At 49.7% G+C, this 14435-nt stretch overlaps 1 protein-coding gene across 1 annotated transcript; it reads right to left on the reverse strand.

The window, feature by feature from the left end:
- On the reverse strand, nt 1-13970 carry Eps8l3 (EPS8 like 3). The gene is made up of 19 exons (XM_051177750.1): nt 13741-13970; nt 11861-11915; nt 11658-11722; nt 10019-10177; nt 9608-9757; nt 9409-9464; nt 8869-9008; nt 8662-8780; nt 8341-8461; nt 8199-8260; nt 7897-7971; nt 7481-7629; nt 2622-2703; nt 2377-2411; nt 1604-1796; nt 1311-1439; nt 948-1021; nt 361-493; nt 1-164 (listed from the first exon to the last, which is right to left on the reverse strand). The coding sequence occupies exons 2-19, from the start codon at nt 11889-11891 to the stop codon at nt 153-155; spliced, it is 1785 nt and encodes a 594-aa protein (XP_051033707.1). The 5' UTR covers nt 11892-11915; nt 13741-13970; the 3' UTR covers nt 1-152.
- Between the last annotated feature and the right edge of the window lie 465 nt (nt 13971-14435).

The raw sequence follows: 14435 nt of genomic DNA on the forward strand, positions 1-14435 counted from the left end.
AAGTCTGGGCTGTTTCACCTTCTTTGCTGTGTGATCTAGGACATGTGGCTTGCCACAAACTGAAAGAGGACTTCTGAGGGCTCTAATTGGGTGCCAAATGTGTCATCTTGGAGACGAGAGGTCCTTAGTCTTGGAGGTATTTGAGCTGGTATCTAATGACTCATCTAAAGGAAGAAAATATTCATATGGAACTAAGTGAGGGACCCCCAGAGTTCATGCCGCTAATATGATTAGAGCTGCCAGACACACCTGAGTGGAGAAGATGAGACCCCAGAGGAATACCCCACACCTAGTGTTCCCAGCTCTCACTTTCTCAGCCCAGGGGGATTTAAAATCTCTGAGTGGGAATCAAGACCTCACCCCCAGCATCCTTCTGACAGCATCCAGACGGGCCTGGATCCGTGAGGCCTCCTGTGGACATAGCATCTGCAGCTCCCCGAATCTCATGTGAAGTAGCTGGTTCCCCATCAGGGACCCAAGGGTCCTCACAGTGCTGTAGGTAACAATGGTGGAACCCACCAGAGGTGGGGTGGGGGAATACTTAACCTTAGTATTTGTGTAGAGAAGGAAAGCGGGGGTTACAGGAATTAGGTGTCTGCAGATACAGGAATAAGTCAGTTATGGAACTCCTAGGTTTGAGGACATGATCGCTTTAGAAGATAATGTTCTGGAAGAGAGGGATGGTGAAGGTGACAGCCCAGGTTCTTCCAGAATTCACTATCCTTGATCCCTGCTCTTTCCCTACATATGGTCTCCCTACTTGGCACCCTACCCTGGGCTCAGAGCAGCAACCGTCTCCTGTCCTCTTCTGTTTAGCAAAGAAAGCCTCTGACGTGCAATGGAAGCTAGGTTGCATGCTTAGGTTTCTGAGGGGGAAGGGCTCTGAGGTTCTCACCTGAGCCCTTTACAAGGCTCTGCCCTCCTCCCCCATGGGACTGGGCACTCACACAGTGGAGAAGTTCTCTGCTTGTAGCCAGGCTGTGACTTCCGCAGGCTTTGAGCTGAGGCGAAGCATCGGAGCCTAGAATCAAGGATACTTGGGGGTCAGCAGTCATCCCTCTAACAGCCCTGGACAGCCTCCCATATTGGGTCTCTTCTATTGCGATCCAGGAAGCCACTCATCTTACCTTCTGGTTTTCTGGTTTGGCAGGGACCCTGACTTAAGTTTTGTTCACACTCCTCAATGAACCCCAGAAGCATGCAGTGATACAAATTAAATTGATTATCTCCATTTGTCACCTAATCCTCCCTGCTACCACCTCTGACTCAGCAGGACTCAGGGCTTCTGGGTACCCTAGGCTGGTTAGTACCCTAAAGGATGATGGTCTGTGGCTTCTAGGAACTCCAGCCGGCAGGGGCTCCAGGATGTTGCTGGGAATGTAACCAGTCAGTCCTGCTTCATTCCTCACCAGCCACCACCGCTTGCTCTGGTCCAGAACCTGCCAAGAATCACCACATCAGCCACCTCTGTCTTCCCATCCCCTCTGTCTCCTTGTCCTTCCCTGGTCTTTCCCACTCTCCTTTTCTCTGTACACCACCCATTCCTGGCTAACCATACCTCCCACCAACCATCTCCTTTTCTGGCTTCGAGCCCAGGCCTCACCTCCAGAATCTCTCCCTGTGCCACAGTCAGTTCCTGTGCATTCCTTGCTTCAAACTCATACAAAACTTGCATTTTCAGGGCTGCTTTGGCAGGGCTGGGGCTGGAAGGTGGGAGGTGTGAGTCCTCATGTTCGGAGCTATGGTTGTATGGCTCATCCTGAGGGAAGTGTAGGCTGCTCCTCATCCTAGAACCTCTGAGTTGAAGTGAGAGACAGAGTCAGGATGGCTGACAAAAGGGAACGGTGTCCCTGGCCCAGCCTCAAGAGCCTGTGATAGCTCCCAGCTGGGGTCTGTTGGTGACTTTTTGGGCTTTCATAGGGTTTTGATGGCAATAGCATTAGGTGGGGATTGGGATATGAGGTTCTGCAGACAGGAGGGACTCTGAAATATTGTTTGTCTCTGAGAACATTTCCAGAAGTGTCATTTTCTAGATCTTGATTCTGCTCTGAGTATTTTATCCCTGAGCTGTGGGGACTCAGAGGCTACAAGAAAAGGAGGGTTCGGAGGTTAGGAGGAAAGAAACTCTGATTACACCCAAGGTACAGGAGAGGCATCTTTGCACATGTCTGTATCTGATGAAGGGAAAGTGCAGATGGTCTCTGTGATATAGTGACCCATGGTGTGAAGGCTCTGCACTGTACTGTCCCTGCCCCACCCCCCGGCCCGGTCAGGTGTGAAGGCTCTGTTCTGTGCCTCTCTTCCTGTTAGGTATGAAGGCTCTGCCCTGTACCTCCCTCCCTGTGACTGTGAGCATCCACTAGGTACATTGCATACCGGAGGGATATAGAATTCTGGTGTCTTAGGGGTTCCTGTAAGAAACAAAACCAGAGTGGGTTAGAATAGGAGGTAGTCAGTGCAGTGACAAGGAGGCAGTGGCCATCACAGGCCTGCAACAGCTGCCTCTTGTCCATTGTCTACTTCCCCAGTAGGTACCCATATGACCCACCCCTTAGTTGTCATGTGGTTTTGACCTGGACCGGAAGAGCTTTGTGAAGGTCTCAGTGCTAAGCAAGCCTTACCATGGAATAGGGCTCTGGGATCTGCCAGCCATCATAGAATGTGGGTCGGTAGGGTGGCGGTTCACTGCCTGTCCAGTTAACCCTGAGGGAAGAACAAAGCTGGGTCTATTGCCACTGTGTAAGGCTGTGGGATGTGGAGAGGGGGCAGATGAGAAGGCCTAGCCTCAGGGATCTGTGGCTAATGGAGACGTGGCACATGTATACAGATGAAAGGCCACAGAAAACCCACAAAGGACCAAATGGCTAAACAGGAACAAGTCTAACAGTGGGCAGCCTCACCTTAGTCCCTAGGGTACAGCTGTGTCACACAGTGGACACTTGGTCACCCTCATTAAAGTTTAGAATTAAAGTGGTATAATCTGAAATGTTGGGGCTAAGAGACCCCTTTGGGGACTTTGAAAGAACAACCCCACCTCATTTTATTTATTTGCTTATCCATCTATTTATTTATATTGAAAATGTTTTCTATAAAATACATTCTGATTATGGTTTCTTCTCCCTCAACTCCTCCTATCCTCCTAGATCTTTCCCTACTCCCCAAGCACTCAAATCCACACCCTTTCTTTATCTTTCACTAGAATACAAGCAGACATCTAAAAAAAAAATGAAATCAGATAAAATAACAACAAAAACAGAATAGGAGATAAGCAAACAAATATAAGAAAAAGAGCCAAAGAAAAGGCCCAGGAAACAATATAGAGTTGTGGCTCACATGTACATATATACAGAAATCCGATAAAAACACAAAACTTGATATAATACCTGTAGGCAAAAGGAGGAGGAAGAGGAGGAGAGTAAGAAGATAATGAAGAAGAAAGGATAAGAAGAAAACAGAGGAGAAGAGGAAGAAGGAGGGAAAGGGGGAGGGGAGGAAGAGGAAGAAGAAAAGAGGAGGAGGAGGAAGAGCCCTTCCAAAGTATTATGTGACAAAGAACCTTCTAAAATGCCATGGCATTGATTTCATTTTGAGTTGGCCAACTACTGCTGGGCCTGGAGCCTGACCTTCAGAGTAGTTTGTATGGAGCCGGTGAGGCTCCATTGGAGAAAACTAATTTTTCATCTGTGAGTAGTTATCATTTGGAGACAGCTTCTAGATCTACTTCCTCTCAGCACTGGGGCCCCATCTGGCCCAGATAGACCTCTGTGCATGCTGCCACTGTCTCTGTCACACCCCCTTTAAAACACTTTTATTTTTGAGACAGGGTTCACTGAATTATCCAAGCTGGCCTTGAACTCACTCTGTACCTCTGTCTGGCCTTGAACTTGCAATCCTCCTGCCTCAGCCTCAAGGGTATCTGAGATTTCAGGCCTGTGCCACCACACCTGGTCCATCCAGTATTTTTCTAACCTGTTTGCAGCTCTCTTTCCTTCTTGCTAAACAGCACAAAGAACTTCATCGTGGAAGACAATCACAGTGGGGCTGCTCTGCCTGATGCAAGGATGGGGTTCATATTAGCCTCTTACCTCCCCCTTGCCCACAGCAGGACTGTGCCATTGTGGAGTCCAGGCTTATCTGCCTGAGAACACTCATTTACCTTTGGAAGTTCCTCTCCCTGCCTCACCAGGGCAGCTGCAAAACTTCCCTCTGAAGTTAGTGTAGCCGCTCACTGGTTGTCTGTTATGTTATACTTCCTGGCTGGGGGCAGGGCTGTCTTCCTATCACTATGTCTGAGGCTTAAGTAGTAGCTAACATGTGCGTATTCATTATAATACATACTTATACATATACTCCTACTTATTCAGCAGGAGTAAATTCTTCCTCACTGGTGTGTCCTAGAAACATGCTCAAGTTACAACCTCCTTTGCACCATGGTCCTGACTGTCTCTTTACCAAGCCTCCCGGAGATGTGCTTTGATGTTGTGACTATACTTTCTTACCTCTGATTGCAGCCTCTACCATTACTGTACCGACATCGATCCTTTGAAAATCCTGACAATCAGGCTTGAGATGTTTTCTAGCTGAGTGGTGGACTGCTTGCCTAACATGCTCAAGGCCCTGTGTTTGGGCTCCAGCACCAGGGATGGGGTGATCCTGATAATCTCCTGGTCACCAAATCCAATGGCTGGTAAGTTCCCCATTTTTCTGGATTACCCCACCTTTTAGTGTTACTTATAACTTTGGGTCATTTTATCTAAAACCAAAGCACCAAACTGTAATTTGACCAAAATTCAGCTCTTCTAAGGGCTTTTGCATGTCTTTTATTTTCTGCATTTCTTTCACATTCATCTATTCACTTCTAGTTATTTTAAGAAATTAGGACTCTTCTAAGAGCATATCTGACTTGATAGATTATGAAATTTGTGCCATTATATTAATGCTGGGCTTGTGCTGCTTCTTCATGGATATTGCTAACATTATATTTGCTGACCAAGTTTTCCGGTGTTGCAAATGTGTGTGTGTGTGTGTGTGTGTGTGTGTGTGTGTGTGTGTGTGTGTGTGCTCTCAAGTGTGTGTGGTACAATGCACATCTTGGTGTGGGGCATGCACATGTGAGTGTGTGTACTTGTGCATATGGAGGCCAGAGGTTGACACCATCTCCACCTAACTTTGTGAGACACAGTCTCTCATTTAACCTGGTGAGCATCTCTTTAGGTAGGCCCGCTGTCCCATTCCAGGGACCCGCCTCTCTCTACACTGACTCCCCCACTGAAGTACAGACTTGCTGCCATGTTTGGTCTTTATGTGAGTGCTGGGGATTCAGGCCCTCGTGCTTGTACAGCAGGCATGTTATAGACTATTTCTCAAAAATTGAAAAAATACTGGGTTTGAAACATAAAATGACACACCTAATGTTTCAGTATATTTGTACACTGTGTGAAGATGTGTTGCTGTGATGGGTATAATAAAAAGATGAATGGCCAATAACCAGGCAGGAGAGGATAGGCCAGAGTTTCAGGGAGAGAGAGGAAGAGGAGAAGTAACCTAGCTGCACAGAGAGATGCCAGCCAGATGAGGAGGATGGGCAGTACAGAAGATGAGGTAATACCCTGTGGCAGAATGTAGATTAATTAAAATGGGTTAATTTAAGTTATAAGCTCTGGTTGAGGACAAGCCTAAGCTAGGGTCAAGCTTTTGTAATTATTAGTAAGTCTCCATGTTGTTGTTTGAAGGCTGGTGGCCCTGACGAAACAGTACTTCTACAACCTGACGTAGATAATCGTTGTTAAAGGGGCTGAATGAAAGCATTTGAAGCCTGTTTCAATCCACCACAGACCCTGCTCTCCTCTCTGGCTAGTATTACACATCAGAGCTGTCCCCATGGGTGACAAAAGTTCAGTGCAGCTACAGGATCCAGGGTCTAAGACTCTGTGTGTGTGTGTGTGTGTGTGTGTGTGTGTGGTCAAGAATTTACACATTCCTTCATCTTAGCGACTAGACAAATAAAGCACATAAAATAGATCATTTGGGTTTAAGCAATCCAAATGCCCACTGATGAATAAAGAATAAACAAAATGCAGCTTGACCATACAATGAAATATTAGTCAATCACAAAAGGAAGGAAATTCTGTCGCATGCTAAAACATGGGTGAATTTTGAGATCATACTGCTAAAAATCAGCCGGTCACAAAAGGATGACCCATGTCTTATTTCACTTACATGAAGTCCCTAGAATAGGCAAACTGATATGGACCTAGATCAAATGTAGCCAGGAAGGGAGGCAGGGGAGATGGGGAATTATTCTTTAATGGGTATAGCCTTTCTGTCTGGGGTGGGAAAGTTCTGGAGCTAGAGAGTGGTGTGGTGCACAGTATCGATTTTATATATATATATATATATATATATATATATATATATATATATTTAACACTACTGAATTATAGACTGAAATCTGTATGTTGTCGTGTTATGTATGTTCTACCACCAAAATAAGTAGGTTGCACTGAAACTAACTCATGTCTTTAAGCAATCTGGACAGAAGTTTCTCATGGGCCTGCACTGAAAAGAACTGCTCTTTAGGCAAACCCGTGGGAGTTCCCTTCCCCAGCCCCAGGCTCTCAGCTGGCTTGTCTGCTTGCTGATAGCTCTGGGCTCCTGATAAGTTCTTCTCTTTTAGTTTGGATCCCTCTGCTCTTTGGGTCCTCTTTTTGGGTCCCTCTCCCACCTCTTTCTTTCTCTTTTTTTGGACAGGGTTTCTCAGTGTAGCCCTGGCTGTCCTGGAACTCACTCTGTAGACCAGGCTGGCCTTGAACTCACAGAGATCCCTGCCTCTGCCTCTGCCTCCTTAAAGGCATGTGCCACCACGCCCAGCATTTCTGTGATTTCTTTGTGCCTTTTTCCTGCTTTTCCTTCTGCCTTTTTCTTGTAACGTTTCTCAGAGCCCTACCCTCTGCTACACACCATGCTTGAAGAAGCAAGGTCAGGGGCTTGCACTGGATTACTCACCGGCCTCTCATTGTGGCCTACTCTGATACTGTTCTATCACATATTCGGGGCCTCTCAGCTGTGTGGCCTCCGTGGACTGTTTCTGTGACACATTAGCCCAGGTATACATGTTAGTTTCCTTCCTGATCCCTAGGCTGTCTAACTGGCCCCATGCCTGCCTCTCTCCAACCATAGCAGCTTGGCTTCTCTTAACTCCTGTCCTGAAACTTGTTGGGTCAACTTCCAGTTGTTATAGCTTAGCATCCCTTATGTCAATCATTCTTAAATTTTGAGCTGGACTGAGACCGAGTTTTGTCCCTGGTGAAAAGGAGCATACATTTTAGTAGAAGGTTGGCATTGTGCTTTTTATTTCCCTCTGAAGTATTGGGTCTCTTCACTGGGTAAAAAGTTAGGAACTCCATGTAGAGTCTCCCACAGTCTCTGCTTTGTGATAGTGTCCTGCTTTGGGTCCTCCCCACCCCTTGTCTTCACTTACCAGCTGGTGGTCCAGGCTTTGCCTAGTGACTTCCAGAGAGAAATCTCAGGTGGATTTAGACAGGACTGCAGCAGGTCTATGGCTTTCGGGGTGAGGAGGGGTGAAATCACTTTGGTTGTAAGGCCAGCCTCAGGGCACTGGGACAGGATCTGGAGGAGAGGTAGAAAGAGAAGACACCAGTAACCAAGGTAAGGAGGGAGTGGGAATTGTCCACAAACCCCTCAGCTCTGTCTCCTCGCTTTCTGCCTGTTCCCCCAAAGTTTTGGTGTCCTTGACTCTGTGGCTAGCCCATCAGGTCTGTGGGGGGGGGGTTGCATGTTGAATAAAGGACAGGTCCCACAGCTCCCTCCGTCCTCCCTCTGTTCCTCCTTGGCTTCAGCTTGTCCCTTTTCCCACGCTGTCTGCCCTCCACTCACGAATTTCAGGGTTTGGAAGATGAGGTCCACGAACTCAGGGGCACTTGTTTCCTGCAGCCGTAAGGCCAGCTTCCCCTGAAGACAAAGCCAATGTTGGTTCCCATTTACTTTCACCAGAACCCTAGCATCCCGTGGCTCAGCCTGGTACCCTTCAAAAGTTCCAAGAGAAGGAGAGTCTTGGGAAGAAGAAGAAAGAAGGAAAAAGAGAAGAAAGAAAGGAAGAAGGGAAAGGCTTGGGTGTCTGACATCAGAGAGAAAGGGAGCTAGGGGAGAAGGGGCCAGAACTGGCCGGAACCACTAACCAGGAGGTTGAAGCTGAACTTGATCTTTTGGAAGCAATCAATATACTGTGCTTGTGTTATCTCTGTGGGAGAAAGAATAAATCTGAGGTCTCCAGGCCCTCTTGAAATACCCCTGCTCCCCTCCCCTGCATGAAGCACTTACTGTTTTGAGCCTTGTTCTTTTTTCTCCCAAATTTTTTCTTCTTATGGCTATCCATTACTATGGCCTCCTTCAGCATTCCAGCAAACAGCTCGATGTCTCTTAGAACATGGTTCAGCACTTCCTGGACCCCCAACAACCAATGGCTTTCAGTGAAAAGTCATGAAAACCCCAAACTCACCCCTGCCCTGCTATCATCCCACCATAAGCACCTCAGTTCCAGCCCCGCCCTGTCTACCCTGGGAATTCGGGTTCCTGACAGTCGATTCTCCCTTTTCCCCAAGTCCAGGAAGCCCCAGCAAGCCTCTGACCCCCTTCAGTTACCTCATCCCTCTCTGGGTCCTCAGGAGATGGAGCACGCCTTGGAGGAGGAGGCAGAGTGAAGTCACTTGGTTCTTGGGCACTTGGGTAGTGTATCAGGGACCTTGGGGATGGTGAGATGCCTGCGATGGACATGGGGAGACCATGAGCCTAGAACTTCTTTGACTTGGCCCAAACCTCCTCCTCCATTTGCCTTCAGGCAAAACTTACTTCGTTCTGGGGTCATGTGGGGTGGGTGTTCTAGAGGAAACCTCTGCTCCACAGGGGGTGCCTGTCGTATGGGGATTGGCCTTTCCAGAGGATATTCCTTCCGTCTGTCCTGGCCTGGATGAAGGACTCCAAATCGAGGTCTGTGGGGGCATGCATGGTGAAAGATATTGTCTTGATAAAATTCTTGAGACAGATAGATACCTAAGCCCACACTTGTGCCCCAGAGCACATGGGCATCACCATCTCTCACTAGGAACCCCGCTCCTGCCCCTTCGTCTCTACTTGAGCCTTCCCTGACTTCACTGGGCTTCACCTGCCTGGATCCTGGGCCTGCCTGGATTCTACAATGACCTCTGGAGATAGCAACCAATGCACTCAGTACCTTCCCAACACCCTTCATTGGTCTAAGCCTCCATTAGCTCTTGGCACGTGACTGTTAGGTCCCAGGATCATAAGTTCTCCAAATGTATGGCCATAATATGACCCTCATGCCTGAGCCAGAGGGCCCTGCCTGTATGTCACTGGACAGAGTCAGCTTACCTTTCTTCTAGCTCTTCCTCCAGGGCCTTCTGCAGACTTGTCCTCAGTTGCTCTGCCTGGAGGAAGCAGTCAATTAAGTGTGTGTGTGTGTGTGTGTGTGTGTGTGTGTGTGTGTGTGTGTGCATGCGCGTGCATGCATGTGCGCGTGCACGCCTGTATAATGGGCATCAAACTCCTGGCCACTACACCGGTCACTCACCCCCACCTCCTGGCATTGGAAGAGCAAAGTGCTGGTGGCTGGCAGGCCGGACTCCTGCACAGTGACGGATAAGATGGAGTTGTATGAGCAGGTGTTGAGTGCTGCATCGATGGCCTTGATGTTGTCCAGGCGGTAAGAATCTAAGTCCTCCTAAGGCAGGTGGAAAGGCCAAGTATAAGGTCACTGAGAGCCACTGAGACCTGGGAAGTTCATCCCTGCTCTCAGGTGGGCTGGGTAGAGTCTCTACCCTGATTCTTATGTCTCTACCCCCAGTCCCATCCCTTCTCTCCCTGGTTTGGGATGTGTATTGGATGTGGAGAGGCAATGAGAGGCAGGTGGAGAGCCTGGTGCTTGCTCGTTAGCATCCTGGGTTTGCCAGGGCCCATGGCTGGGTTTGCTGAGAAGGCTGACCTTAGTCTCAATGTCCAGCAGCTGGAGCCAGCCATCTCTGACCTGCAGGATCAGGTCTTGGCTCCACACTCGACCCTGTGCATCCATCTCCTGAAGCTTCTGTAGGGCATCCTTCGGTTCCCGGACTCTCTGTGTCCCCAGCTTACATGTCATCAGATGCTAAGGGGACAGGAAGAGACTGGTGTGGGAGAAGGTTTAGAGAGAGGGGATCCCACATGGCGGCAAGCAGGGAAAAGGCAGGATGTGTGTCCTTGGCTCCCCCTGTGGGGAGCTCAAGCTTTTCAATGAAGTAGGAACCTATAGAAGTTTGGATCTAGAAGAGGCTTCTAGGACTAGGACTAAGGGGTTCTGGAACTCCAAAGGAACCACCATATAAGGTGACCTGGTGGTCAGGGGTGTGGGTTCCAATCACACAACAAAATCAACCATGTTCCTGTGTGTGGGTTCTAGGACCTTTCTGGTTCCCTTTGCTGCATTTAGGAACAGTTGTCTTCAGTTTGTTCCCCCCCCCCCCATACACACACACACATTTACTGACCTCACATGCCTGACCCCTGCCTTTTTCCATACTCTTGCCCATACCCAGACATCTTTCCAACTATGCCAACCCAGTGCCACAGGGCTCTCGGGAAGACCAAGTGTCCTCTTTCTGAGTCTTGCGTGGAGAGCTCTAGCCATCACTGGCTCCCTGGTCCTTATCTTCTGCAGATCCCGTTGTTTGGCAGCATTTCCCTGGGCCGCCCTCCTCTAGAGATTCCTGTCTTCCCACAGCCAAATGTCACCTTCCTGAGTCATCCTCCATTTGCTCCAGTCTTCTGCTGGAGCAAAGCAGTCTACCCCCTGCCCCTGGACCCTCGATCCTCACTCCCACTCATGTGTAGCTCCTCTCACTGCCCCCACACACTGCACCCACACTCCACTGCATACACACTTCCAGCTCCTCAGCAGAGCCTACAGACCTGTCATCGTGAATGTGCCTCCTCTTGCTCTGCCTGATGGGCCTCAGTAAGCCAGTTCCCAGCCCCACTCTACAGAGAAGCTGAACAGTGGCTGGGAAGCACTGAGGCTACTGGGGGGGGTTCTATGCCCCCTCCCATGCACTGTGGCCACCACCATGTCCCTAGTTTAGCAAGCTATCTGACCACATCCTTGCAGTTTAAAAAGCCAATTCAAATGACTAGATCTCAGAGTGCCAGCTATCCATTTGGGTGGGGCCAGAGATTCCATTGCAGTGGCTCAGCCTGGCCTTGGAGTACAGGACAACTCTCCCCTCTGTGACACTGTCCCTTGTAGCTACAACCCTCATACCTTCTTCCCCACAGGAAGTGGGCTGGGAACAAAGGGGTTGGTAGGACGGCTTTCTGCGGGTCTTGACTACACACTCTGTCATTCCTGCTAGGGACCCAGTATCCACCCCTACAACCTCCAGCTGGGCTTGCTCTGTCCACCCTGGGACTACTCTCTACTCTCCTGTACTTGGCAGATGTTCAGGCCTCAGGCTTGCTGAATCTGACTCCATAGAGTTCAGTCAGGTTGAGCTGTCATGTCAGGGTCAGGTGTATTTATGTTTTGGTAAGGCAGTGGACACACCGGAACTCAAAGCTTTACTCAGAAACTGCCTGACCCCAGGGGTACTTACCTCAACCCTGTGCTGTAGGAGGGTGGGTTCTGAGGCCAAACTCTGGGAATATTCCTTCCGGTGCACTGTGGGTACAAAGGCAAGGGCACGGGTAGCAGGAATGAGGTGAGGCTTGGACAATCACAGGGGCAGTGGAGAAGATGGGGTTCAGGGAGCTTGGCCCAGAGAGGAGCTGAGCAGGATAGGGGAGGCAGGAAGCTTACAGTAGATGGCTCTGCTGCTGGGCCGGGACATGTTGACACTGCTGAGGACAGCTTCCTAGAATCACAATGAACCAGAGACAGTCATTAGACTAAGGGACAGAAATACAGGGTCCATCTATCTGACTGCTGTTGCTCTGACCTGGGAACTCTGTGACCACATCTGAAGCCCTTAGCTCCAGGGGACCTCCTCAGAGTCATCTGCATCCAACACCCTGCCCAAGAAGTCATGTTAGGCTTGGAGGCCATGGGCCAGGGAAGAAAGGGCCTGGGGCAGGGGGCACATGAATGGCCTCCCACTATTTGAATCTGGGTTCAGATCTTACTCTGGGGTTAGATGTAAAAGATGTCAGGGATGAGTTGCTTCTGTGGGGAGGTCAGAGGGCTCAGTTGCTCTCCCTGCATAGCAAGCCTCTTGTCCAGCCCTGCTTTAATTCTGCAGACAGGAAAGAAGCTCCTTCTAATGATGGTGCCTGGAAGAATGTGTGTGTGTGTGTGTGTGTGTGTGTGTGTGTGTGTGTGTGTGTGTTAGATACAGAGACAGACAGACAGACAAACAGATAGACAGATATGGGAGGGGGTCCTATGCAGAACTTGCTGGATGTCTGACCACCACTCCTGCTCTCTTCCTTCTGGTGTTCCAGATTCTTCCCGGACACCCCCCGCCCCCCAGCAGTCTAAATCCAGCTCACAGCCAACTGGCTGGTAGAACATTCTTTAACCACCACCTTCCCAAATGCTGTTTTCAGCATCGTCCATTCCTCACCAACAACAGGAGTGGTCACAGCAGCCTTGACGGCACTCTGTGCCTGCTGCCAAGCCCCTCCTGACCCTGCTACGTTTAGTCTTCACCGCTGTTCACCCACTGGTACTTATTCAGCACAAATGGTGAGCACCACTGTAAGGTCACCTTCAGTGACCCAGCTAATATTCAAAACAACCCCAGAGCTGGAGCCATTACCCTCTCTTCTCAGATGAGGACTCTGATATTCAAAGAGGATGACAGGCCTAGGAGCACAGGGACTGTTTCATAGGGAAATGAGCCAGAACTGTCTGGCTTACAAATGTGTCCCTGTCACTAGGTGGTGGACATAGAGGGGGCCTAGAGCGCACATCTTTTGGAATGGAGTGGAGTTAAATGTCATGAGTTTGTGTGTGCTGGATGTATGGAGGAGTCAAGGGAACGATTGATTATTTGTGTGCATTTGTCATGACTTTGAGTATCTCCGTGCCTCTATCCTTATCTGCTTGGCGCACTTCAGCTGTTTGTCCTGACCAAAGTGTAAGGAAGCGCCCATACCTGTTTATCGGGACTGTTATGAAAATGACGGAGATCTATTAAGGTGACTCATAGATGGAAAAACGATTTGCCAGTGAGCGTCATGGGAACATAGAGGAGGCGGCTGATCTCTGTTCCCCTCCTTGGGAGAACCCCTTTCCTAGATAAGAGCAAGTGGTGCTGGAAGCCTGACCCTTTCCTCTGCCTCCTTACCTCCCTGGCCAGTGGCATTCAGTTCCCTGCTCTTACACACCAGTGTGGTTGCTGTGGGTGCCAAGGGTTCCTGTGGGCTGGCAGGGGTAATTCAACAGTTACCGCTAAAGACCCGCATCGCAGGGTTGAGGTGCTGCTTGACCTGCCTGGCCCCTTTTAGTGTCAGGCATTGACCTTCGCTCTCCCTTGTGGAGCTGTACAAAGCAAGGTGGAGGTATCTACCCTGGGGGAGGCCCCTTGCTCTTCCTAGTCTCCAGTCGGTGGCTAAATTCCTGAAGGTTAGTCCTTCTTCCTAAATCTAAGAAGAGGCTGGGAGATGTCCCAACCCTGAGATGCCCATGTTGGCCCCAGGATCTCCTAACCTTGCTATTCCCGGGAGATGGGCTCTTACCTGAGTAGCAGTGTAGCTGAATGTCTGGTCCCCCAGGAGGCTGATGGTTGAGCTAGTGGTCCAGTGCTGTTGGAGTGAGTTCTGTTTGGCCTCTCTGCCTGCTGCCTCAGGCAGAGACCTACTGACGATCAGGTGGCCTGTGAGGGAAAAAGCAGGCTTTGAGGAAGCCACACCTGTGGTCTTTGGACTCTGGAGGGTGGGGAGGCCTCTCAGGCTACCAACCGCCCAGCACTGAAGTGGATCTGAGGAAGTGTCTGTGCCAATAGGTATGAGAGCTTGACCAGAGACCCCTGCTTCCCAGCTTCCTCCTTGTCGGCCTCTGACCTTGGGTGTGGCCCCTCACATCCACGCTTTTTCCATATCTCCTCTGAGGCCCTGGGATAGTGTCGGGTACTGCAGGAACAAGAAAAGGCACACGTGGTCTCATGAGCCTGTTTTCTGTGTTAGGGGCAGGCCTCAGATGGACAAGAGGCTCAAGACAAGTTTTGCATTAGTACGTGTGTTTTATGCTTATGTACTGTACCCATGGGCATGGGATCATTGTACTCAGGCCATGCCTGTGAATAGGACATTGCTTGTCAGGGAAGATGGGGTGGGGCCCAGGGCCACTTGGGCATGACACACAGGGCTGAGGCTTCTTTCAGGGTTCATCCTGGTCATGTCCATCTTCTGTCCCCTGCCACTCAGTAGAAGCC

Source organism: Phodopus roborovskii, unplaced genomic scaffold (genome assembly GCF_943737965.1).
Source record: "Phodopus roborovskii unplaced genomic scaffold, PHOROB, whole genome shotgun sequence".
Taxonomy (NCBI): domain Eukaryota; kingdom Metazoa; phylum Chordata; class Mammalia; order Rodentia; family Cricetidae; genus Phodopus; species Phodopus roborovskii.